General features: G+C 40.8%; 3 protein-coding genes across 6 annotated transcripts in view; 2 read left to right on the forward strand and 1 right to left on the reverse strand.

The window, feature by feature from the left end:
• Positions 1 to 735: 735 nt before the first annotated feature.
• Mocs3 (molybdenum cofactor synthesis 3) lies at positions 736 to 2,884 on the reverse strand. The gene has a single exon (XM_046433410.2). It carries the CDS (start codon positions 2,572 to 2,574, stop codon positions 1,192 to 1,194), a length of 1,383 nt encoding a protein of 460 aa, XP_046289366.1. The 5' UTR covers positions 2,575 to 2,884; the 3' UTR covers positions 736 to 1,191.
• Positions 2,864 to 20,588, forward strand: Dpm1 (dolichyl-phosphate mannosyltransferase subunit 1, catalytic). The gene is made up of 9 exons (XM_046433411.2): positions 2,864 to 3,041; positions 5,608 to 5,707; positions 8,911 to 8,944; positions 10,710 to 10,786; positions 10,871 to 10,896; positions 13,100 to 13,195; positions 16,089 to 16,157; positions 19,416 to 19,530; positions 20,300 to 20,588. Exons 1-9 carry the CDS (start codon positions 2,881 to 2,883, stop codon positions 20,402 to 20,404), a joined length of 783 nt encoding a protein of 260 aa, XP_046289367.1. The 5' UTR covers positions 2,864 to 2,880; the 3' UTR covers positions 20,405 to 20,588.
• Positions 20,589 to 24,198: 3,610 nt separating this feature from the next.
• Adnp (activity dependent neuroprotector homeobox) overlaps positions 24,199 to 27,121 on the forward strand; it is a 29,416-nt gene continuing 26,493 nt past the window's right edge. The window contains exons 1-2 of one of the 4 annotated variants that reach the window (XM_058575635.1): positions 24,199 to 24,284; positions 26,270 to 26,444. The gene's annotated coding sequence lies outside the window, so the exon portion shown is untranslated. Of the gene's footprint in view, positions 24,285 to 24,707; positions 26,445 to 27,121 lie in introns of those variants that run through there. The other 3 variants (XM_046433457.1, XM_046433458.2, XM_046433456.2) reach the window with 3 other exon arrangements.

Below are 27,121 nucleotides of genomic sequence, written 5' to 3' on the forward strand. Positions count from 1 at the left end.
GGCCTCCAGAGGAGCAGTCAAAAGTGACCTGTTCCATGGGCTGGGGATATGGCTCAAGCGGTAGCGTGCATGCGTGCGGCCCAGGTTCCATCCTCAGCACCACATACAAATATTAAAATTCTCTTTAAAAAAAAAAAAAAAGTGACCTGTTCCAACCTCTTGACAAAGACTATACCTGTTCAAAGAATGAGTTACAATGTTCCACGGTTAAAGTGATGACTATTCTAATTCTGAATGTGATTCTTAAACAATATCACCCTTTCATAATAACAAGACTCTGTACCAGCAGTTGCAAATTGGTGTATAAACCTGGCCTGTGTTAAGTGTGTAAGACTTTTGCCCTGCAACAATGTTTTTAAACTTTTTTTTAAAAAAGTATATTTATTGCCAGACACAGAGAGTTCACATTACATCTGTGATTTCTGCTCTTAAAACAAACAAAAAAATCTGATTATGGCCTGCCTTCAACAAGCAGATGGAGGGTTGAAGCCCCCCTTTGACAGGCCATGTGTTCTTCAGCTGGCCACTGATATACAAGAGTATACCAAATTTTTACTTTTAATTTTGTTGTATACATTGTAAGCTGGGTATGATCTGCCTTTCATTAAAAATAATTTTAATAAGTAAACAAACATAAAACACCTACATTGTACACTGTTACAAAATACTAGAATAAATCAAAACAGAAAAGGCAGATAGAGGAGGAGGGGTGAAAAGAGGGCCTGGATTAGAAGATTTCAAAGCAAACCAAACAATAATACAGTTTTATTAAACATTTATTTCTGTAGGATATATTCTATTATTTGAAGTAGAAATAAGACCCAAATAATATCTTATTAACAATAAACCGACACCAAATATATCATCTGTGATCAACTCAGTAAGACTAAGTATACATCTTAATTCTAGATGTATGATTTAGAGTTTTGATTTAAAGAGGTGGAAAAATGCAAGTGAGGCAAAAGTAAAACACAAAATCCTATCACATTATATCTGATGTTCAAGGCACCCTCTAAATGCTGAAAACTCAAGAAGGTTCTCAGAGAGGGTATTATAATCCATTAATATTACATTACAACCAAAAAGCTCCTTATAAAAAGGAGGTTATGTAGTCAGATAAATACTGGATTCTTCTCTATATTATGGGAAGGATGTAAATAAATATATCTTTGAGGTATGACAACAGTCACTTCAGTACTGTGGAAATGACCCATCGATTTTGGCAGCCCAGGCCATGAGTCCCCCCACCACATCCTGAACCATTAAAGAGTCTAACTCTTGGGCTGCTGTTAAGGACTGCAGGATCCTCACAGCTTTCTGGGAGTCATTTCCTAGTTTGCAAATCACATAAATGGAGAGTGCAGCCCCTTCTTGAATACGCTGCTTCCCTTCCTGGATTGCTTCTCCCAGGAGTTTCAGGCTTTCCGCATCCCTCCGTTCTAAATGTTTCAAAGGGATGTGAAGGGCGTGAGGCAAACGACAGATGTCCACCTCCACTTTAGGCCTGACATCCAGCAATAAATGGGGTTTCCCAGAATCCAGAAGTCGCTTATAGTCAGTGACAGAAACACGCTCCTCTGGGCTCAGAACCCGCAGGGAACGGCACTTATCGGTAGCTGAAGAGCCACAGAAGGCCTCATAGTCCTGCAGGTCGGTAACAGTGGGACGCTCCCCGCAAGCTGCACAGTCGGGCCTGCGCCTCCGCAGCCGAATACAGCGGAAATGCCCTCCGAGAGCGTCAAAGAGCAACAGACTGCCACTGTAGGAGGGACCCAGGTCTGCAGCGATCTTCAGCACCTCCAGCGCCTGCAGGCAGCCCAGGACCCCAGTTACCACACCGAGCACCCCACCATCTGCACAGTTGGTCACCGTCTCTGCTGGGGGTGGCTGGGGGAACACGCAGCGATAGCAAGGCCCACCGTCATAGTGGTAAACTGTGATTTGACCCTCGAAGCGCAGGGCGCTGGCCGACACAAGAGGACGGCCGGCCAGCACGCAGGCGTCATTAACCAGATAACGAGTGGGCACGTTGTCGGAGCAGTCGGCCACCACGTCGTACCGGCGGACCAGGTCTAGCGCCGTGGCTGGGGTAAGCGCTTGAGCATAGGGCACGCACTCCACCGCCGAATTGAGGCGGCGCAGCGAGGCGGCAGCAGAAAAGGCTTTGGCCTGTCCGGCCAGTGCCTCGCCATGCAGCACTTGGCGGGCTAGGTTGCTCATCTCTACCACGTCGTAGTCCACCAGGCCAAGGCGGCCCACGCCGGCTGCGGCCAGGTACTGCGCCAGCGGGCAGCCGAGTCCACCGCAGCCCACGATGAGCACCGACGCGGCAGCCAGGCGCAGCTGTCCGTGCACGCCCAGCTCTGGCAGTACTAGCTGCCGGCTATAGCGCAGAATCTCTTCTCGGGACAGGGCGGCCTTGGGCGGCAGCGGCGACACCGGAACCAGCCGTTCTGGCTCAGGTTCTTGTTCTGCCAAAAGAGCTGCCGCCAGCCGCTGCTTCAGAGAACTCAGCTCCTCCTCACGCCGGGCAACTTCAGCCTGTAAGGCGAGCACCTGCTCAGGAGCAGCCATGGCGACCTCCTCCGGATATGGTCCTGAGAAGCACTTCCGTATCCGGCTTACTGTCTCCTAGCGACTGGAATAAACTAAAACAACTTCATAAACTTGAGTAAAGGCGACAAATAGGTAGGCATTTCCTGAAGAAGTCTTCCGACTCAATTTAAAAGGTTCACAAATCCTGCCTACTTCCAACTGAACCACGCACAAGGCCTGGAAGAAGTGCAATTCAGTCACACAGGCCACACCCCTCTTCCGGGATTTGGTACGTTCCGCGCCGCGTGACGTAATTCCGCCTCCGGCGTCCTGCGCTGCTACGCCATGGCCTCCGTGGAGTCGCGTCGGAGTCCTGCCAGCTCTCGGCAGGAGCCGGAGGGGCGCTCCCGATGCCAGGACAAGTACTCGGTGCTCTTACCCACCTACAACGAGCGCGAGAACCTGCCGCTCATCGTGTGGCTGCTGGTGAAGAGCTTCTCCGAGAGGTAGCGCGCCCGACCTTCCTCCCCGAGGAACGGGATGAGCTGGCTCCGCCGGCCTGGGTGGCGGCGGTTGGCTGCGCGAGGCGGCCCTGCCAGCCTTCCCCGGGCTCACGCAGGCAGCCTCGAGGAGGAGGCCACCCCGCGAGGAAGGAAAGACGGACACTTGCCGAGTGTTCTCGTGTCCTGGTTCTCGGTCCAGCTCCCGGGTGTTGTGAGACGCTCGCGGTCCTGGTGACGAACGCCTTCTGCCTCCGCTCGCCGCTTTTTTCTTAAAAGGCTGACCCCCCACTTTTACCTGGGGCGCAGCTGAAAGCCTGAGCCGCCCCCTCGGTGGTCATGGCCGCCGCCGGAGCCGGGGCCCGAGCGGGCGCGCTCCTCCCCGCCCCGGCGCCGAGGGCTTATGTAAGCGTGAGGTTGGGCCCGTGGGGTAGGGAACCGCCGCGGGCGGGATCGCCTTTCCGCAGAGGAGCGAGCAGGGCGGCCTCGGCGAGCCCTGTGGGGTGTTTGGTGGGGTTTCTAGAAAGGAGAATTTTGGAGTTTGAATTTCGAAGTGTTGTGCGATTAAAAAAAAAAAGAGAGAGAGAGAGAATCTTGGCGGCTCAGAGTAATTTGTATGACGGTTAGACAAATGCGATCATGCTGCGAAAATCTGTAAACGTTTTTCCATAGCAACACGTACAATCGTAGCAAATTATTTTTGAAAAGTTAGGCGATAGCACTATGGCTATGTTATCATTTATTTACCCGGGTCATGTCAGTAACCAAATTATTTCCAGAGGTTTGGTTTTTGTTTTGGCTTTTGCTTTACAATCAGCCAACCTGAGCATTACCAGATTTACGTTGTTGTAAACCCTTGGTGGAAACCATTGCTGATTTGATCGTATTTCTTGGAATAACTATCTGCACGTTTAAGGCTCCTCAAAATTTAACTCGTATCTCTTTTCCACTTTAGATGTATGTGTTTTTAATTCTATTCTGACGCTCTTTCCAAATTAAAAATTAATCATGTAGCCAATCTTGTTCTAGGTTTATAGTCTGATTTTCATCACACATACAGGTATATGTGCATACATGTCAGTGGGTATATTATGAAGTTCAATTTATTCTAATTTTTTTTTAAATGGGAGTGCTGGGAATTGAACTCAGGAACACTCCACTACTGAGCCACATCGCCAGCCTTATATTGTATTTTATAGGGCTCATTGAGTTGCTTAGCACCTTGCTTTTGCTGAGGCTGGCTTGGAACTGGCGATCCTCCTGCCTCAGCCTCCCCAGCAGAGCAGTTGAGATTACTGTCGCCCCTACACAGTTTATTTATTATAATTTTTGTAATGGTTTCTGGGCATGCTTTTAAAAATCAAAATGTAGTTTAGTGAAGGAAACCATTTTGTAGGTGCAGATTACGTTGTCACCTCAGCTTTATTTACGCTGCCTCACCTTAAGGTGACTTGGCTGATTTGAACACGGAGAATTTTGCTTATGAATAACTCCATTTTGTTTGAGAGATATACTTCTTTTAGCATTCTACTAGAATGCTCATCTTACTGTTTGGGGTGTTAAAAGTTGTTCCCAAAGTTAAGAGCTCAGTGGGAAAGCGAAGTAGCCATACCTATAGGGGAATAGATTGGCTGTTTTATATTTTAAGTTTGCTGGGGCTGGCTTTTTTAGGCCTTTAGCAGTGGGATGTGTTGTCTGTTTCATTTCTTTGCATATATTGCTTACAGCAAAATCAAGAGGTAGCAGTGTTGTGTTCTTCCTTTCCCCTTTAACTTTGCAATGTCTTTATTAAAGGGGAAGGTGGAGATAGAGGGAAGCAGGGTGGTGATTAAGTATGCATTCACAAAGTATTTATTCACCAAATAAATACTTTGTGTTGGCTCGTTTTTTAAATAGAAAAGAAACTATCATGTGAAGTTAATAGAAAGTAACAGATATTAATGTTGAAGCACAGTAAAATCTCTTATAAATCTACTGTGCTTTTGTTTTTTTTTTTATTTTGTAGTGTGAGTTAATGGGTCCTACTGTTTGAAACAGGCATTTAAAAGATTGTGAACACTATTCTAAACATTTTTTAAGAGTGAAATTAAGTCAGATTTATTCCTGATATTTAAATCTGCTTGTATTAAACTAAAAAGCATAATCTCAAAATACTCAATTTGTTTTGAGTTGCCACTTAAAGTACTTTTGAAATATTTTACATACCTAAGATTTGATATTAAGATTCCAAGTTTTCACTTGGAAAGTAGGTAAATAAAATTTCATAGGATATCATATGTGATATGTATGTATGATACATGTATATAAGATTTTCTAACTAAAGTGTATTTTTTTTGTGTAAGAATTTTTTGGTATCTTGGGTCATCCTAATAGCATTTTCCAGCAATTTACTAGGTTTGGAGGTGAAGTATTAAATGTTTGGCATTTATTTAATTTGATACTTGAAGTTTTCTTTAGTGACTAATATGGCAGTAAGTCTTCACTTATACTAGTGAGAAATCAATTATTAAATTATTTTTAAATTTGAAAAATTCTCCAAACATTAATACAAATTCAAATTTTTAAATTTTAGTGGAATCAACTATGAAATTATAATCATAGATGATGGAAGTCCAGATGGAACAAAGGATGTTGCTGAACAGTTGGAAAAGATCTATGGATCCGACAAAATTGTAAGTTACATGAGCATTTTTATGTCATATGAATTATGTTTGTATATGGAAAAGATGACAAATGAACAATGCTCAAATATAATCTATTTGCCTAGAAGTGAAAAGAAAAAGAACAACTTATGCCCTTGAGAATGAAATGCTTTTTCATTCTGCTTAAAATTTTACATATCATTGCTGTGTTGCGTTAGTGATAATTTTATAGCAAAAGAGTGAGCTTTAGGATGAATACTTTTTTTCATCTTTTTAATAGTTGTAGATGAACAGAATGCCTTTATTTTATTTATTCATTCATTCATTCATTCATTCATTTTTTATGTGCCTCACATATGGTAGGCAAGTGCTCTACCACTGAGCTACAGCCCCAGCCCCTGAATGAATGCTGTTTTTGTGACTGATTACTGCAGTGAGTTTTCTTTGGCAAAATTAAAACATGTTGTTGAATTGACAAGTAATATCAAAGAATCAAGTTGCAATTTGTGTGAGTCTTTCTTTGCCCTTTCTCTGGGTACTCATTCTTTAGTAGAGAATACTATTTGCAGGTAGGTGATTATAGGTTAGAAAGGTGACTATTTATATGTGGAACATAAATAACTTCAGAACACTTAGCATTTTAATTTTTATATTTTAACATATTTTGTAATTTTGTATTTTTAGAAAATGTTCTGATAATAAAATGTAATATATTTGTTATTTTAAGACATCGGTTATATTTTAAAACATCAAATAACTATACATTCAAGAGATTTGGTTACTTTAAAATAATTAAACTTTATCCTCAAATACAAAAATATTATATTTAACAAGATTAGTACCCTAACCAAATAATTACCTAACCAGATAATTCATAAAATAAGAGCTATAAATGACCAGTCAATGTGGGGGAAAAAAATGAGCCTCACTAAGAATTGCACAATAGAAGAGTATAATTAGCCTTTCTTAGTGGAAGGTTTCTTTTCTATTTTTTTTTTTTAAACTAGTGTTTTTTGTGTTTTGTTTTAGTTGTGGATAGACCTTTATTTTATTTATTTATATGTGGTGCTCAGAATCGAACCCAGTGCTTCACACATGCCAGGCAAGTACACTATCGCTGAGCCCCAGCCCCAGCCCTTAAACCAGTGTTTTTGAAAGTATGGTAAATGGTTGGATTCAAATCTATTGATCCTAGAATAGGTTGACATAGTTTTCTGAAATCTCAGCTGGCAATAATGTCATAACCCTCAAAATATTCATACTTTACTTTTGATGGTATTAAAGTGTACAGTGGGTTTTAAAACTGCATGTGTTTTTAAATACAGTCACATGGCTTACTTGGAATATTTTTTACTAATTATCTTTTTTTTTTTCCAAGATTTCCTCATAAGAATATCTTGCAAAGGTTTCTTGTTGCTCAAATTATAGTATTTCATGAAGTATTTTATTTTATTTAGAAGTAGTTGGACACAGTATCTGTACTTTATTCATTTATTTTTATGTGGTGCTGAGGATCAAACCCAGGGCTTCACACGTGCTAGACGAGTGCGCTACCGCTGAGCCACAACCCCAGCCCCTCATGAAGTATTTTATAAGTAAGCATATTTCACAGAATATGTCCCTGGCACTCTTGCAAGCATTTTACAGGAATTCACTGCTTATTCCTCATTCCAGCCCCGTGATAGAGTTTCGTCGTGCCACTATATGTGTCCAGGATCATGGCTAGTGAGCAGTGTAGCTGAGATTCAAATCAAAGTCTCATGGCTCAAGAGTCTAGGTCCTATCTGCCACTCTATTCTGCCCTACATAAAAAGGAGCTGTCAGATTGACATGAGGAGGCAGAAAAGGATCCGGAGAGTGTGGAGAGGTAGGGTTGGTTAAGGGTTGAAAGTAAAGCACACTAGGTGGAAACAATTTGAGCTTAAACATATTATAAAATGTAAATATTACCTGTAAAATTGAAGTTGCCTTTGATAAGCATTTTTTAATGTGCATTCCAGTCTCTTCCCCCAGAAAAGACTCAGGTCAACAGTTTGTATTTTTGTGCATATGCCTGTAGAACTAGGTAGTGAGTTTTCTTTTATGAACACAAATATAATCATTAGTACTTCTAATGATATCTTGAAGAGGTTACTATATTCCCACATTACCTTTAACTATTTCATAATATTGTTTTAGTAATGGATATAATAAACCTTTGAGCATTCTAAAAATTATAAGTAATAAAGTGATCTTTTTTAAAAAGAATTTCCAGCTGACACAAGGTTATAGAAAATGTCGTGAGCTTTAAAAGTTTTGCTTATTTAGAGCAGGTACTCGTATTTTGTCAGTAACTATGAATCACAGAATCAAAATTTGAGATCTGACATGTCTTGTCTGATTCTGTCCAATGACTTGTGGGTGTCTATTTCTCCTCCCTGTAAGCTCTTATTGGACAAGAATAATTGTATCCATCTTTGTTCTTCCCCAAGACCTTTGCATGTTGTCAAAAAGAAAAGACATCTGTCCTGCTTGAATTGAACTGGGAAGGCTTTGTTAGAGATTTGGCAGTCTGCGGTGACCTGCTCATTCACAGCCAAATTCAGAAGGGGACAAGATATGCTCACTAGTTTCCAGCCAGAGGAAAATGCTAAACAACGAAATCAGGGGCCAGATATGAAGCAAAAAGTTTACAAGACTAAGTAATTGGAAAACTGTTAAGGAGGAAAACTTCACCTCTTGTTAGGAACATAATTTGTTATTGGAGCAGTAGAGAATGAGATGAAGTCATCCAAGTGTGAAGTTAAGATTAAGTTCATGGAGGAAGGGTGATGTCAGCATTGAAAATCACAGGGAATCAGGAGAGTAACGTGGCTATCAGCTATTCTGAAAAGGTATGGAACAATGAGTTATAGCATCAATTTTGTAGGAAGGCGTCAAAAGGCATCATTGTTTTAAATGACAGATGTAGTAATAGATGTAAAATTAATATTGTTTAAAATATGGTGGATAGTGCCAGAAAAAAATGCTTTGCCTGTAGGGTTGGGGATAAAGAATGTTGCTTTTTCTAAAAAGCTGTGTTAATGTATTTGGTTTGTTACCACCTTTTTTTTTTTACTTTGGCAAAAAATGTTAAGCATACTTTAAGGCTAATAAATGCATTGTTTCTGTTAAAATGAACATGCACTTACAGGAAGGGGTAAGATAAAATTTAGTCAAATTTTTTATTGAAGTATTGCTTCTTTTTCCTACAGCTTCTAAGACCACGGGAGAAAAAACTGGGATTAGGTAAGTAGACCCTCTAACCCCCTCATACCTGCAACTTGCCTTGGTAAAATCATCCAGTGTGTAATTTCCCAGTTTGGAACAGGACCAGATATAGCAACGTGGTGGATTTTAATGTGATCTTTATGACATTTAAGTAGTTTAACTTGGGTTACCTTTGTCAGTCAGGACCCACTCAGAAAAACAAACTGCTCTTTGAGTATAGGGAATTTAATGTAAAGAATTTGGTTGCACAGATGAAGGAATTGCTGAGAAGCCAAAGGGAACAGTGAGGTTCCTAAGAAGTCAATAACAACTGGAGGCTCCTTACTGCTGCCCCTGTAGATGGAGCAATGAAGGGGTGTGGGGGCAGGTTAGAGCCCAAAACCTGGTCTGCCCAGAGGGAGCTAGAATGATGAGGTGGTCCTGCCAAATAACCTGTCAATGGAGGACACGTAGACTGTCCTTCTCCCTCCTAACTGTCTGCATCTGTACCTCACTAATTGTCTGTAAGCAGATGATAAGGGAACCTGGAAAATGTGGTTTTTACAATATAGCGTAGAGAAGGGCCAGAAAATGAGTCTGGGAACACATCATGGACCAGCATATTGCTTTAGCTGCACCTTTGGGCATAAGTTTAAAAGTTATTTTTTATTTCTAAAATAGAAAGATTTTCCAGTTAAATATAGGGCATTATAGAATATCTCAAATGAGCTCAATAATTGAGATGAAACCCTGAATGCCTTTATTTCTGCCACTGCCCGCAGTTGCTCATGTTGAGAATTGGTATACATAATGAAAAATCAGGGAATTATGGAGAAAACAGTTCTTACGAGCTAAAGCTACCGTTCAGAAGACCTTTTGTTCCCTGGCATCATCAAACATTCTCAGTATTGGGCTGGGATTGTGGCTCAGTGGTGCAGCACTTGCCTGCACATGTGAAAGTCTGGTTTCTATTCTCAGCACCACATAAAAAAATAAAGTTATTGTGTCCATCTACAATTAAAAATATTTTTCAAAACATACTCTCAACATTTTGGGGATTGAAATAATCTGGAAACTTCCATGAAAGCTGCCACAAAACTACTGACCATAGTCGCTTCTTCCCACTTTGTGAAAATGGACTTGGACTGCTGGGAAGAGCAGAAGCAGAGAAGCACGTTAGGTAGTAGTAACCCAGGCATCAGAAGGTAGTGCATGGAAAGAAGGGAATTGAGAAAGAGTTTGGCTATAGAATCATTAGGACTTAACAATAGTTTAGAAATTAAAGTTTTGGGTAAGGTAGGGAATCAAAGATCACCCCTAGACCTGTGGGTGGAACACTCAAATAGTTGGTAATTTCCTGAAAGGTGGCCAATTAAAGTGGTGGGTATTTAGGGGTGATTTTGGAATGTTACATGTAAGATTTCTTAATATGCAAGTGGAGATAGCAAATAGGCTGCTCTATGAATATGGAGCTCTGAGAAGTATCTGGCCTTGTCAGTGTCTTGGAAGTATCAACATAAATATGACTTTTAAACCATGAGAATATGATAATTTTTATATATTCTGGGACTATCTTACTATTTCTTTGCTAAACTAAAATATAGATGGGATCTAGTAAATTGACATCTGAATATGGAGTAGATACTCAGCTATATACTTAAGATGGAAACTGACCAACTTTTAGTAATACTTTTAAAAAACTGATACTGCTTTTCAAGTGCTAAGCAATTTCCTCCCTATTCAAAAGTATACCAATGCGTGTCTACTGATATTCTTTAATGGATATAAATGCTTTCATTTTTAGGAACTGCATATATTCATGGAATGGAACATGCCACAGGAAACTACATAGTTATTATGGATGCTGATCTCTCACACCATGTAAGGGGCATATTTCTTTATTAGCTGTTTATGATACTTTCAGCCTATTTTACTGACTTACTGTTTATTTTTTCTAAATTTCAGCCAAAATTTATTCCTGAATTCATTAGGTAGGTACTGTTTCTAATATGTGAAAAGAGTTACGATTGAAATCATTTTTCTTACATTGATTTTGGACTTTTTTTCATGAATTTAAAATGTACATGTTATTTTAACTTTTCTTTTAAAATATAACCAACATATAGATTTGAGACTCACAAATGTAGGTAGATGTGTGACTGATATAAATTAGGAGCCCTGAGAAATGAATGAACAGATCATTCCTGTGTTATCTAAATTCTTTTAGAGCACAGAGAAAGATTAAAGGAAGCCTTGAATCATTAGAGTAAGACACTATCAGCAAATAGGGTTTACTCTAGGAGTATAAATCATTCCTCATGTTAACAGAGAAAGTAGCATGATTGTGTATAGATACTAAAAGGTATTTTTTGTTTGTATTATTTGTTACATTTTCTAATAAGAACTGAAATAGAAGGAAACTACTTAAGCATGATTAAAATGACTTAGTCCTAACATAAATGTTATGCCCAATACTGAAATTATCAATCATTTCCAATAAGTTTATTAAAATAGGTAGGCCAGTTCACATTAAACATGGATTTAGGTAATACAGTAAGATAAGAATTTAGTTAGATATTGGTAAAGGATACAAAATTGTATTTGCTTGCAGGTGATATAATCTTAAAAAACCCAAGAGATGACAAAACCTCTGTGAATAAACTTCTGGCATGACAATCAGATCATATCACTCCCTGTTTAGAATACTTCACAGAGTTAACCCTCAACACCTGAGGGAAAAAATCCAAACTCCCTCATCCTTCCAACTCCTATATAAGTGGCTCCTGCCTCTTTCTGACCTGATCTTGTGCCACTACCCCATGCTCTCAGACCTTGGGCATAGTCCTCTTGTTTCTCAATATACACAGAGCTGAAAAGGTGTCTTCACTACACCTTAATGGCCAACTACTGCTCATCCTTTGATCTCTACATAAAATTGCTTAGATCTTTTCTGCTTATCTCTCTAACACTCAAAGCCACCTTTGACCTAATAAGGAAATGGAACCCTGGGAATAGATTTTCTATTGTATTTTGGACTCAACTGGCCACATGTAGAAGAAATTCAGATGGCTAATAAACTTTTTTTTGGGGGGGTGGGGTACTGGGGATTGAACTCAGGGGCACTCGACCACTGAGCCACATCCCCAGCCCTATTTTGTATTTTATTTAGAGGCAGCGTCTCACTGATAGTGCCTCGCCGTTGCTGAGGCTGGCTTTGAACTCGACATCCTCCCATCTCAGCCTCCAAGCCGCTAGGATTACAAGTGTGTGCCACTGCGCCTGGCAGCTAATAAACTTAAGAGAAAATATTCACCATAGGATGCAAAGAAATGCAAAATAAAGTAACTATTATCCATTAGTTTCTCAAAATTTAAAACTTTTAGAGCAGTTACATCTAGTACTAATAGGTTTTAAAAAAAATGGGCACATTCAAATATTGCTGAATAAAGTTATGAGTTGTAACTTTTGGAAAATGATTTCTGCAGTATCAGAAATATGAATAAGCTTTTGTTTGGTAATTCTAGTATATTCCATTTTGGGGGAATCTTAAGCATCATGGTAAATGTTTTTAAGAATGATTATTGTGGCATTGTTCATTATGGGGTTTTTTGGTCACTGGGGGTAGGGAACCCACCGTGAAAACAATCACAGATGTCTGACTTGAATGATTGGAACTATTTTTGTGGCTTTTAAAAAGAGGGGAGTTTTCTGTTGACCTGTGGAGGTATCTGTGATTCTGCGATATATATTATTAGCTGACAAAAAGCAAGTCAGAAGGTGGACTTTTTTGGATTTCATCTTTGTAAATGTGACCAAAAACTTTGAGGCACCCCTTTGATTAAATTTTTATATGTAAAGAGAAAGATCTAGAAGGAACAGACTTTTGTAGCATTGTGTTCACTTTTGGTGGTAGAAGGACTAGTTTATAATTTTACTAACACTTTTAAGGATAGTTTTACATGGTATAGTCAGCAAATAGTACTATGTTATAGTTTTTCCTTCATTTATTTAAGATAAATAAAAGAAAAACAGGGTTGAATTTCTCATTCTGGAAGGTCTTTCGGTAAATAATTCATCTGTTTCCTTAGCATTGTTTTTTTCTCTTTTTCTGTTAAAAGTTCAGTTTGTGTAGTTTATGGAAATACCTACTGAGCTCAGTAGCTTTTTCTCATTGACATGTTTTTCCCCCTGTAGGAAGCAAAAAGAGGGTAATTTTGATATTGTCTCTGGAACTCGCTACAAAGGAAATGGTGGTGTATATGGCTGGGATTTGAAAAGAAAAATAATCAGGTATATATGTGTACTATAATTTCTCTCAATGTAACTACTGGAAATATATTATTTTGATGAAATTACATGCTGCCTTCATTTGTGCCTATAAATATTCCCAGGTGTAGCTTCTTACCTACACTTTTTCCTTTGCTCAGTGTGTTTTATTTTGGACAATTATCAAAAACTTACGAAATTTTGGTAGAAATGGTCTGGTTCAGTAAAAGTTACTCTACTGGACCTCAGTTTTGATTTGATTGAGTTATTCATCTATATTTTGAGGCTGGATAGGTAGGATCCCTCCCCCCATGTTTATATTTTTATTACTTTAAGTAAAAAAAATATGCCAACTTTTACTAAGCAACATAAACTAGTATATTCTATTTGGGGGGAATATAGGGCCCTGGAGTCAGATATGCCTGGGATATCCTCTTTGTCATTTGCTTCCAATTTTACTTTTTCTGACCTTTACCTTCCTCATCTTAAGATGGAAACAAAACCTGTTCCAAATTTCTATTACTGTCTTAACAAACCATCCCAAAGTTCAATGTCAAAATATCCATCATTTCTCACAACTCTGTGGATTGGCTGTTGGCGTCTCGGCAGGCTTCTGTTGGGGTTTTTGCAACATTTGGCAGTTGTTGCTGTTCTCAGTTCTCTGCAGGGCTCTCATCTCCAGAAAGCTGGAGCAGCTTCTTTGCCAGGCGCCTTCAGGGAACATCCAAGAGTACAGCAGTGGAAGCTGCAAGACCACTTGAATTCTAGGCTCCTGGGGGTTCACACAGGGTCAGTTTTTTTTTGTCAAACCATTTCATGAACAAGAGATGGGGGTGGGAGAATTCCCTTTTTGATGGGAAGACCACAAAAAAAATATTTTTCATATTTTACCTAACGTACTTTTTTCAGGGTAGCAGGAAGATGAGATATATTTCTTGTCACTGATATCTTTTACCACCCATTTCACTCCTATTAAAGATTCATTTAAGTTCATCTCAGTTTTGCCTCTACTAGAACCCCATGTAGAACATTTAAGAATCTTATCTTCTGTAGCATGGAGTTGGATAAAGCAGTGCTTTTCAGTCCTGCTAAATATTAGAATCATGTAGAGAGAAAATCTCATACAACTACACCTATTTGTCATCCTTTCCTCACACACACTGCAGACCATTTGAGAATCTCCAAAAGTGGGCCAAAGGCTTCAGCGTTTTTCACAGATTTCCTAGATGAATGTTGTGAGCCAGTGTTGAAAACAAGTGAACTTGATCTCTAAAGGCACTCGGGTCATTTACCTATTATTTAAAATTAAGGACTCCCAATCACAGATACATTACACCTTTTAGTTGTACCTGTTAGTAGCTGTTAATATCATCTGCAGTGTCCTAGAGTATAAACTTTAGTTCTTATCAGTATGATTCAAATCTAGAATTCAAACCCAAAGCTGACAGATTATATTGTTACATTGTGTGCATTTATGAACATTATGTATAACTATAATGCACCAATAAAAAATGTGAGGAAAAAACCCCTCAAGATTGAGTGGCTCTTACAACATTTTAATTAATTAAAAGACCCCAGTTTTAAAATAACATATTTCCCAGCATGGTGGGACACACCTGTATTCATGGCTACTTGGGAGCTAAGGTAAGAGGATTGTTTGAGTTCAGCCTGGGCAACATACAAGACCCTCTCAAAAATAAATATACTATCTTGTGTAGATGTACAAAAGTATACACATACATACACATATTCCTTTGTTTATACCCATTTGTGATAAAGGGATAAACTATATAATATTTTTATAGGTATTAGAAGCAAATTGAAGGGAAAATGTTTTTGTTAGCCATCATCCCTTATACCCTAATCTTGGTGGTTTGCATACAGTCTTAGCTAGGGAGGCTTGGGCTTAGGAAGAAAGCCACTCACTTCAGATTGTCCCAGAAAACTTTCTGAATCTACACATGCTAAAATAGGTGCAATACAAAAGTCACTTTCTTTCGACACTTGGCATCTTTTTGAAAGATTAATAATAGCTATTAATCACTACTATCTTATAATTGATGATACTCTTGTGTTTGAAGTCATTGTTGTTGACTTGAGTGTGTTTTACCAAAGTTCTTGTTTGAATCCAGAATCCTCAATACATTGGTATTTGGAGAAAAAGCTTTTAGGAAGTAATTAGTTTGGGAGGTATCTAGAGGATAAGCTCCATGGTAGGACTGGTGCCTTCATAAGAAGAGGCTAGAGAACTTACTCTCCTTCCCTTTGTGTGAGAATACAGAAAGCCAACATCTTGATCTAGGATTTCCCAGCCTCTAAAACTGAGAAATAAATTTCTGTTGTTTAAGCAACCTAGTATAAGGCCTTTGTTAAAGTGGCAAAGCAGATTTAAGGCTAAAAAAGTGAATCAATTTCCAGAGATCATTAAAAGCCAACATCCTCTTCTACCTGCATACCATTATAAAAGTACCATTTTTATACATTCCCAACAAAAATTCAATCTCTGTGCAGATTAGAATCTGAAAAGGAAACCCCTTACCAGATCCCTGTCTTTTTCCATCTGTTAAATTCTTTATCCAATCCCTGATCTCTTTTTCTTACTGACATTTATAATTCTAAGTGATAACCATTGGTAAATATCAGTTCTATTTTCTGTTTTTGTTCTTAGCTAAAGTTTAAAAGGATGATTGCTTTATGGGTCTTAAGTTCACTTTCAAAGAACAAGAGTCCCTATTTTCTGAAAAATGGGTGTCAGGTTTCATTTCACTAAAAATTTCTCTTTGTTGTAGAGAATTAACATTTTTGTGTAATTAATGCTGCATTTATGAAATTAGCACTTTTAGCATTGTGCTCTTGGAAATGTTTCTCTTGTATATCAGTTGTATTTAATTAAGAAAATGATTGTTTTATTTGGCAGCCGTGGGGCCAATTTTATAACTCAGGTTTTGCTGAGACCAGGCGCATCTGATTTAACAGGAAGTTTCAGGTACAGTGAAAATTTCTACTATTTATAACTTCCTGCCTAAATTTCTTATGTTACAATAGCTATTTTAAAGAAATGCTTTATATTCTACCCTGTTTCTGTCCTGGAATGCTAGAAGGACAGAAGTTGCTTATGTAGCCTAAATGTCTCTGAAGGAGAAATATCGTACTTTTTCTTTAAAAGTTGAGAGCAGGAGTTAGGTCAGTGTGGTGCTTACCTTAGTATTGGGCTCAATTGCTCACGTAGAACATTGCTGTTAAGTGACTGGGAATATGCTCCTGAGAACAACAACACATAGTCCAGTAATTTTCTATAGTTTTATGAGTACTTACAGCATTACCTACAGGAAAAAAAAACTTAGAATCTTTACTATTTAGGTAGAGTTTTTAGTTACTTTGTTCTCCATGTAAATTTAGGGGGGGAATGTGGTGTCAGTGCTGGTGATCGAACCCAGGGCCTCAGGCAGGCTAGGCAAGTGATCTACACTGAGCTACTCTCCAGACATATACACACACATGCGTGCATGCACGCGTAATCTATACACATAACGTGGTTTTTTTTAGTTTGGCTGTGTGTGTGTGTGTGTGTACACACACGTTAGGAATTTTGAACCCAGGGCCTCAAATGTGCAAGGCAAGCACTTACCACCAAGCCCTGTGCCCAGCCGTGTGAATTGCTTTGTATGACTGGGCCAAATTACAATTAAAGATTGCCAGATTTTTTTCCCCAGTTTCTGAAACTAGAAAATGCCTGCTCTTTTATCTTAAGGTCCCAAACCCCATGCATTACTTAATTTATATTACTTGTTTATTGTTTTCTATTAAATAATGTTAGGTTCTACTTTAATGGAAAAATCTAGGTTGTTTGTCAGAATTCATTGTTAGTTGCTGACTGTTGAAGGGAAATAAAAAGAAAAAATAAACCTCTATAGCTGAAAAGTAAGTTGATTAGAAACTAGACATTGGGCCAGGCATGTTAGTGCATATCTATAATCAATCCCAGCAATTTGGGAGGCTGAAGTAGGAAAATCCCAAGTGTGAAGCCAGCAACTTAGGGAGAGACCCTGTCTCAAAATTATTTAAAAAAAAAAAAAAAAAAAAACTTGGTATATAAAAGAAAGGAGTTCTATAAATATATCCTTTCAATTCCAAATTTAAAGCAAAGGAATCTTGGGTGTGATCTGATTAAGATCTCTGGTTGCCGTGTAGCAGTAATACAAAGAATAGTGGCACTCACAAAATCTCTGTACAGAACTTCCCTCTCTGGATTTCACAGGCCACAATTTTGATGGTTTTGAGAGAAGTCCCGGGGTAGCTCCTGAGTCATGGAGATAGAGGTTGGGAAGAAAAACAGCAATGACATGAGGCTTCCTCACTACCTCAGAGCAAATGGGGCTTAAGCTAAAGAATGGCCTAGGAGTTCTGGATCTACACAGTCAGAGCGATGATGGGGCACGTTTATCATTCAATGGGGTTCTTTGTCTTTAGGTCCCTAGAATTAGAAGAAAAAGGAATACAAATATTTTTAGAAAAAGGAATCTCAGAAAGCTGCAATCTGACATAAAGCCATTTAATAGCAAAGACCAGCTGGATGCTGATCATACGTATGGGAACAAAGTCTTACATTTGTGTCCTTTTAATTTATTAGCCATATGTTTGAAGATACCATGGGAGGGGGCAATGGGGAAGATGAAGGTAGTACTGAAAAGAAGTATCTTAGAAAATGATTCTTAAAGAGCCAAGCGTGGTGGCACATGCCAGTAATCCCAGCATCTTGGAAGGCTGAGGCAGGAGGATTGCAAGTTCAAAGCCAGCCTCACCACTTAGTGAGGCCCTAAGCAACTCAGTGAGACCCTGTCTATAAATAAAAGACTAAAGAGGCTGGGGTTATGGCTCAGTGGTTAAGTGCCCCTGGGTTTAATCCCCAGTACCAATAGAAAGAAAGAAAATGAAAATGATTCTTAAAGGGAAAGAAATCGTAGCCCACTCTACTTGTAAAGGCAATGCTGGAATAGTCCCATCACTGTCAGTCCTTCCCATCCCATCATCCTAATATCCTCCCTCCCTCACTTAACATCATGTGACATTATATATCCTTAGTTTTTAGTTCACTCCTAAAACATAGTAAGACATATTGCTAATTGTGTTAATGAGTATTACTACCATCATATTTTCACTCTTCATATTTATTTCAAATTTCTTTGAATTCATTCAGGACCTTTGTGGGAAAGGAGTGCACACACTAAACTCTCTTCTTACATTCTTCCAAGGGCTCTGCTGTCTGTCTATTGTGTCATACACACTTAAAAGCCAAAAGGTAATGATAACCTTAGAAAATCCTGGAGTAAAATCTGGATTCCAGGTAACAATAGACATTGTAGGTCCAGGTGGTCTTAACTTGGTGAGAAATAAAGTTATGCCAAACTGCCTCTCCTAGTAAAGGTAGGAATTTCTGGCATCTTACTCATTGATACAAACAAACAAAATCTCTTTGGAAATAACTCCCTGCTATTCATAGTTACTGAAGAAAGTGATTTGGTTTACCCACAGGACTTCGCAGTTCCTCTCTTTGGCTTTGTAAATCTGTTGAGCTCTGTGTGTGACCTGCAGTCCATCTAAAGGTTAGGCTGTATATCAGCCCACTATAAATGTCTGTGACCTCACTCGTAATAGATAAATCCTACCAGGATCCCCTCTTTCCTGTAATGCCTCAGTACCTGTCCTAATGTAGATGCACTGCTTATCCTAGTGGGAATCATATTATCCTAGGAAATGTCTTAAGTAAATCTCGGGAAATAGACATGTATGCTGAAGTTCCAATCAGTTATGTATTCTTTCTTGTCTTATATATATATTGTAAATGTCAATTCTGTTTTTCCAATATTTGGAATAGTTTTTTCCCCTTTCAACATTAAATGTAAACTTTTAGGAAATTTAAGAATAGGTGGTTCTGTATCAAATGCTTCATTTTACCATATTTTAACAATTCCCAGTAGTTAGTGTCTGATAGGAAGATGATTCTCTGAAAAGTACTGAGAATTCGTTTTTCCGGATTATTCCAGACTACGTGGTACATATTTCATGGCCTTTCTTGGTTGGGACCAGAAGTATCAGAGTCATCAAGTATGAGAATTTTTCTTTGTGCCAGTGGCTAGTGAAAGTCAGGCTGTATAAATACCAGTGAACTCTTGGAAAACTCAAGATATACATGTAGGCAAGTGATATTTATCCAGATGTTCATGTACATTTTGATTTTTTACAGATTATACCGAAAGGAAGTTCTACAGAAATTAATAGAAAAATGTGTTTCTAAGGGCTATGTCTTCCAGATGGAGATGATTGTTCGGGCAAGACAGATGAATTATACTATTGGTGAGGTATGTAACTGATGTAGTAATGTCATATTCCTCATAAAGGAACAGTACAGTGTGGACATGTTGTAATAAAAAGTTTAACTTTGATAACTACTAAATTAATGTTGTGGGTTTCCAGTTGTTTAGAATGTCTCTGCACTAAAGGGTGAATCCCTTTCATATGTAATACACGTGACCTACTGAAAATTAAAGTCACTGGTACCTCCTTCATCTGAAGCCTTTATTTTGACCAGTCAGCCTCATTTTGAGTGCCTTAGCTGCTTTTCCTCTTAGAGCCAGCAACCACCATACTTTGTCATGAATAATGAATCCCATGTGCCCATTTCCTGTGAACAAGTGGAAGTGGCCAGAGTAAGAGTCCTGTGATATTTTAGGGTAACAGTGAGCTCTTAGGGAAGCTCTGCACTACACTAGAATGCCACTTGTTTAAGTTATAAGGTTTCCAGCTTAATGCCAAACAGTGGCAGCTAAACTGGACATACTGAAGCAGCTCAGTGAAGGGCCATTATACATTTAAAGTGTACTTTTTCCTTGAAATTTAGCTTTTCTAACAGTTGTAGATTTGATTCTTGTGACTTATTTTTAGATGATAAAAGTGTGTTCAATTTAAAGGCTTGGCAGTACATGCAATTACTTCCTGAGTCCCTTACTTCTGAACTCAGTTAAAGGACTTATTGTGGGACTGAATTTTTCTGTTCCATTAATAACAGTTGAATACCTACTGGTCCCTAATTTTTTGAAAACTGATTTTAATGTACATTTTTTCAACCAGGTTCCAATATCATTTGTGGATCGTGTTTATGGTGAATCCAAGTTGGGAGGAAATGAAATAGTCTCTTTCTTGAAAGGATTGTTGACTCTTTTTGCTACTACATAAAAGAAAGTTACTCATTTATGCTTACCATGGTCATTTCAATGTAAACATAAAAGAAGCCTGGTTACTGATTTTTGTAAAACGTACTCTTAAAGCATAAACCATGAGGTAAGGAAATTTTCATGCAAATCTTTTTTTCTGGAGAAACTCCCATTTTATATTTCATATTAAATAATTATAAAAGTTATTGGTTCAATGAGCAGTGTTTCAATTTTCATTTATATTTTGCTGTATTAAGATCTATGAATAAATGTATACTTTTTTTGCACAAAATGTTGCTGCTTTCATTACAGTATGTGAATGCAGAGTTTCTGACATGAAACAGAATCTCAAGTATTTGTCATGAAAACTAGATTCCTAGCTCTTTATACCTAGGAGATGTCAGAAGTAAGGGGAAAGTTAACTGTATTTATGAGATAAGTAAAGCTGTTTCCATTACCAGTTGAAGAAGTATAAGTCTCTGCCCTTTCTTCAAAAAGTCTCAAATTTCTTAAGCTAGATAATATACTTAGAGCATTTGGGTTGAATTGAAGAAGCATTTTGTCTACTTAGAGCAAGTGTATTTGAAGTACATATTGTGAATTGGAAAACAATTGGCAGCAGTTGATTGCATAGCTGTTTTTTGTTTTTCTCTTTTAAGTAATAACCCTGTCAGTATGGAAAAACATTTTGCCTCGCTTTATCTCAAAATCTTTGTTTACATTTTATTTCAAACCCCTGAACAAAGCTCATGTCTTTTTATTAATGTGGCAAAAATCTCTTCCCTGTAGCTCTGTGGCAGATCACCAGGAAAGTGTTCTGCCAGTTAAAATGAAGGATAAGTTGTATTGTAAAGCCAGGGCAAATATTCCGTTTACCTACCTTGTCTATCATAGGTGATTTAATTGTATCATAGCTTTTGGGTCATACAGTATCTTAACATTTGAGTAAGGGCATACTTTGAGCAAATAAGCTTAATATCTAGTTGACTTTCTTTTGCAAATAAAAGGAAGAGGAGGCGTACTTAATTGTATCTAGTGAATAGTATTGACTGACTTAATTTAACTGTGCTAAAGAAACTGAAAGTCTGATTTTTCATTTGCCTTACTCTCAGATCCTACCAAAAACGAATACTAGACTAAAACCTTTGGTGTCATTTTGAACGTTAGTCTCTCCCCAACTCCCATAGTTGAACCTAAAACTACACACTCCACTGGGAACTACTGCTGTTAATTCTTCTGCCCAAAGCTGTTTGGTTAGCCCACCAGGGACCAACTTTCCTTAGGAAATAACTTCTCTCATCATTAAGAACGAGAACTTCAACAGTTCTTGATTTAAAAAAAAAAAAAATTGTTTTAAGCTGTAATACAATTGTGATATTCTCAGAAGTTTTTTTTTTTTTTTTTTTTCTTCCTGTGTTGTTTTTCTTGGAGAGTTAAGAATCTATTCTCTTTAAATGGAGTTTCCAGCATCAAGTACATGGAACAGAAATTAAGTAACAATCTCAGAGAACCTACTATAGAGATAGTGTTGCCTTCTCATGCCTCACAAGAGTAGAAATCTTCAATTCTTGTTCTCACAATCATTATAGCACTATCAATTGGAATTTACCAAGAATGGTTGAGCAGTGAACATTCTTTCACCATTTGGATATCATTTAGAAAAGAATTTGAACTATTTAGATGATTTTTGTAGTAAATCTGGTGACTTAAACACTGAAATAATTTTAAACATTTACATCTGAATCTAGCATCCCTTTTTGCTTCATAAATGAAACCAAGGATGAAATCCAGATGTTCTTCCTTTGTGTTTGTTTTATCCCTGTATGAAATCTAAGCATATCTAAGGAAAACTAAAGATAAGTTTATTTTGCTTATTTCGTATTAGTATTTGTCTTATGCGATGTGTAATTGGATTCTTTATCTCTAGTCCTCTCAATCACGTGCTTCCTTCCCACACCTTTTATTAACAAAATTTTCCAGCTGTTGTTTTCCATTCAAATACTGATTTCACTTTTAAAGATGTATTTTATCACAATTGCAGAAATTAATGGAAGACCATGTTAAATGAAGGTTTGTTAAACTTGCTTACCAGTCTTAGGCATCATACTTCTTTAAGTCAGATTCTTTGGGCATGGTAAGTATGACTGGAAACTCTCTGAGCTTGTAACGTTACAGTATTTACAGACCACATATTGGAAAACAATGGGCTTGGTATCTTTAAAATTGATACTTATTACTTTTAAATACTTTTAACCTATTATATATTCTCAGATGCACATAAAAGATGGGTTTTAAAATGTTGAGACAATGTATTGGTTGGGTTTGACCTACAGTTACAAACTGCATCCCTGTTGTCGTGCTGTCATGTTATGAGAGCACTAGAAGTCACTGGCTCTAGGACTTCAAGGTGTTTTTTAAGGTTCTTGAGGAAACTCGGAGGCAACATCACTTTGCATCCTTAGGCTTCACCATTGGGTGGTTTCAAAACACTAGGGATCCCACTTGTTTTCTTCAGGCCAAAGAGAAGAGTCCATCACTTTGACTTGGAAGAATGTCAAGAGCAGGCCTTCTGTAAAACTCAGCCCGGTCCACGAGTGCCCCACCCACCCACAGACGGGTCCAGACGTCCATGGGGTTGTCTCATCTCCAGTGGGTGTGCGAAGCACGAGGCCCTCACACCTCCTTAAAGGCAGGCGGCGTCAGGCGCAACTGGCAGGTATCCCTGCCCCTTCCCGCTGTGGCCCAGCCCATGAGCGCGCGCGCCTCCCAGCACGTGGAGCCGCCCCGGCTGCCCCGCACACCCCTCCCGCCAGATGTAGTCCAGGCCCAGCTGGGCCCGCGCAGGGATCCCCAGCACGGCCACCTGACTGAGTGCTGGGCGTGCTGCGGCCCGCTGCTTCTGCCTCCGCCGCCGGCGCTGCGGCCAGAGAAAGTCGCCCGCGGAGCACACGGGCCCCGAGAGCGCAGTGCGGCCATTATCCGCGGCGCCTCCTAGTGGGTCAGTGGCAAATCCTCCTGGTTCTCGCGAGAGCTCCCCCTCAGTGGGGATTATATAATTTCCCCTAGGCGGGGGTGGGGTGCTGGGGCACACTCCCTCAGGAAAAGTTGGGTGTAAGCACAGATGGGAATAGGAGAGTTGTCCCTGGGGGGCACAGGGGGAAGGGGTACTGTCCCCCACTGCCCCCCCACTTAGCTGGACAATGAGTCCTCTTATGCTAATGAGGTACTTACGTCACTTCCGCTCTTTCTCGGCCGCCATTTTGGCTAGGGCAGGTTCGGGGACTCGCTCCGAGGCGCTTGTATTGTCTGCCGAGGGGAGACGCGGGATCGGCCCCCTCCCCCGCCCGTTGCCGCCGCCGCCTCCGCCGCCCCGGTCTCCCCTCCGCCGCCCGCCGGGATCCATGAGCTGAACTCCCGCCCCCCGGCCGCCGCCATCTTGTGCCCCCTCCCCCTCCCGCAGGCAGCGCTAAGGGGGATTTTGGCGTCTCCTCAGACACAGCTCCCTCTCTCGGTCCCCGCAGCCGCGGAGCGAGAAGAGCGCGGCCGCCGCCCGCCCGCCCGCGCCGGTGAAGCCGCCGCTCCCACACCCTCCGTCTCCTCCCTCCGCCCCTCCTTTGTCTGCACCGCTCGACGACACTGCCGCCGCCGCCGTCGCCCGCGCGGGGACTGGAGGGAGCCGCTCGCGCCGCCGCCGCCGCCCGCCGCTCTGCTGCGCCCGCCGCGCCCCCCGGCAGCAGCCGCGGCCGCGGCGCGAGCCGGAGCCCGCCGAGCCAGAGCGCGACGAGGCCCGGGGCGCGCCCTCGCCGCCACCGCCGTGCCGCCGCCATCCGCCCGCCGCCGCCGCCGCCGCCGCCCGGCCCCCGAGCACGCCGGCCCCGCGCGCGCCTCGAGGCCGAGTCAAGGTAAGCCGGCGCGCGGACCCGCGGCCCTGCCCTGCCCTGCCGCCCGGCCCGGGCGCGGGGCGCATTGTGCTCGCGTTGCCACCGTCCACGCACACACACGCTCCTTTGCATACTCCGCTGCCCGCGGGGCACCAGTCCAGGCGCGAACCGCTACCCCGGCCCAGGTCGGGGGTCCAGGCGCCTCCTCCTGCAGCCCGACCCCCTTCTCCGCCCCGCGAGCCTGCCGAGGCCGGCGGCCAGCCTGGCCACCCGGGGCTTTTGCAGCTAATGGCATCTCCCCGCACCCCGCCCCCAGCCAGACCGAGCTTCTCCCATCCCTGGAACTAATCCCTTCCGCCCCTCCCCCAAACGAGCCCCCCACGCACACCCCAGTGCCTGGAACGAGCCTTCTGCCAGATCTGCCCACCCTTAGCTGGGGGAGGGGGGAGTAGGTTGGGGGGCGGGGAGCATGCACGGCATGGAGTGAAAGTCTTTGCCTCCCCAGAGCAAACCTGCCTCCCCAACATGCCAGCTTCCCTCCAGTCCTGACCACAGTCAGCCACCCCCTTTCTCAATCTCAGCTGCCTGGTCAGCACGGCCTCTTAGAAGCTTTCTGAGCCCCAACTTTGCAGTAAGATGGCAGAAAATGGAAATTCAAAAAGCTACGAAAAGATTTTTTTTTTTTTTAATGAAATGAATGGGAAGTTTTTTGAGCACCCTCTTATTCTCCTGTTTTTCTCTGGGCTACCTCCCTGCCCCCCCTCCGCCCCCCACACTAGATGTCTTGTCTGCTGGAAAAGGCGCGATTGCTGCTCTTCCTCTTCTGTCCAAGATCGGGGTCTAAAGTCTAATATCCTTTTTAGCCACATACTCACACCCACACTAAGTCTTCTTAATGTTCTTGCATTCACCAGTTCCTCTGGACAGTTCTTGCCATAACCCCATTTCACAGACAAAGGCTTAGGAGGGAAAAGAACCAAACTGTTTCCTGTGTTTGCCATTTTAATGCTGTCCATCCCCTCACACCCAGTACCCATCCCTGATGCTTCTTGTGCCAGTGTCTTGTACCTTCAAATTGGGAGGGAAGAGGGGGAAAATCTCTTGGATAGCTTGATACAGTTTCTTTATAAATCTGCATTGTTGCTTCTGGTTTATGGCCATGAAGAAAATACCAGCCCCCACCCAAAATGCACCGCAGCCAAGTCGGCTAAAGGCGATGAGTGTTGGAGTCAGTAGGGGGCGCATTCTCTGCACTGGGTAAGGCTGCAGAGGGGGGAAGGGCCCCAGAGCTAGAACAGGATGTGCTTCACAGCGCCTTCTACAGACCATGGGAAAATGGGCCCAGCAAGACACACAATTTGCACTCTTACTTGGTGAGCTGACAGCAACATGGCGAAGGATTGAGTCAAGAGCAGTGATTTTACTTCTTTTAAGAAATCCACTCTGCATTTTGAAAGTTTTCTCTTTACTTTTTCAAAACTGTTGACCCTCAGACAATCCATACTTGTTCTTGATGAATCACCTTGGCACATCCTTGGGTTATAGATTCCCTTTCTCTGGGATTCTGGAATTCTCCCTGTCAAAATATCTTTCCAGGGTCAGGTGGTAAAAGGGAAAATTTTAAATCTGAGAGGAACAGGTTTGGGGCATTGCTGATTGGTTCAAATCCTTGTAGTTCAAATCTTTTCCAACTCTTTGAGAGTTAAAAGTCATCCTTGAGGGATGTTAGGTTTTTGTGGGGTGTTAATTTTCATAAGCATGATAGATGGGTGTCACGATTTGCAAAGCTTTGTTGGTAAACATCAAGCCCATGTTGAGTTCTTCATTGTCAGACTCAACAGCTGATTGTAAAATTTTGCTTCCTTCCAACTTTGTACTTGTGCTTGCCATACGTTATGTCAGTAGCCAACCACCTTTGCAAGTGTTGACACCAGTCTTCTGTGAGCACCCACTTTCTTAGGGTGTGTTGATTTCTATAGATTTTACTCCTCTTATTATTTCCATAGGTGTGAGATGCACATTGCGAAACCTAGGCCCCAGCTTTTACACCATGATGCACAGGGTTGTACTTTTTGTACTGAACTGATAGGTGGCCTAGTGGTTATGCCCTGTACTGCCATTTTGAGGATCTGGACTTCGTTTCCTGCCTTGCTCTTTGGACTACATTGTCAATTCACACCGGTGGGTATATTCATTTTGAAGGGTGGGGACTGCAGCAACAGGGGAGCCAGAGATTTCTTCCTCCTTGGTCACCACCAAAGCCAACACTTCCAAAATTTCAGCCTAGCCACGATTCCTCAAGGAATCTGTTAGAGCTGGTTGCAGTAGTTGGGTTTTAAACACTTAATGTAAGAAATAACATATGGCTTGTTGAAGAAAATTTTAAAGTTGCTAAGATTATAATAATTGCATTATGCATTCTTATGTATAATGTTTGAGTTCTCAATTACTGCTACTTTGATAACCAATCTCAAGAGTCAATAAGCTTCTAAAAGCTGATGAGATGGGCTGGGGTGTGTAGAAAGTTGAGAATATGCCTTTCTGTGAACTCCTCCTTTCTACAAAAGATTGATGGTGGTTGTTGATACTTATGGATCCTTTAAGGCTTTGTTACAAGTATCTTAAATAGATATGCCAAGACACATTTATGGGAAACCAGTGGATGTTTTTGATACATAGTTCATCAGTTGGGTTTTAAAGTGAAATTTTCTTTGGACTATTGCTACCAAGTAACGTTTTGGTGAGTGAACAGGAGATAGCTTGGTTCATGTATTTCTCTAGAAACTACATTGCTTTTGTAAATTTTTAGTAATTACAGAATCTAATACTTAATATAAATAGTATTATTTGTAGTGTAA

The sequence above is a fragment of the Marmota monax genome, unplaced genomic scaffold (genome assembly GCF_021218885.2).
Source record: "Marmota monax isolate L192 unplaced genomic scaffold, Marmota_monax_Labrador192_F-V1.1 WCK01_AAM20220418_F8-fsc00014, whole genome shotgun sequence".
In the NCBI taxonomy this organism is placed as follows: Eukaryota; Metazoa; Chordata; class Mammalia; order Rodentia; family Sciuridae; genus Marmota; species Marmota monax.

What these genes read in the sequence shown, in the direction of transcription:
- Dpm1 (XM_046433411.2), top strand. Translation starts at nt 2,881, where the DNA reads ATGGCCTCCGTGGAGTCGCGTCGGAGTCCTGCCAGCTCTCGGCAGGAG. An exon ending in TCTATGGATCCGACAAAATT is followed by an intron (nt 5,708 to 8,910) that starts GTAAGTTACATG and finishes TTTTTCCTACAG; the next exon opens with CTTCTAAGACCACGGGAGAA. An exon ending in TTGAAAAGAAAAATAATCAG is followed by an intron (nt 13,196 to 16,088) that starts GTATATATGTGT and finishes TTTATTTGGCAG; the next exon opens with CCGTGGGGCCAATTTTATAA.
- Mocs3 (XM_046433410.2), bottom strand. Translation starts at nt 2,574, where the DNA reads ATGGCTGCTCCTGAGCAGGTGCTCGCCTTACAGGCTGAAGTTGCCCGG.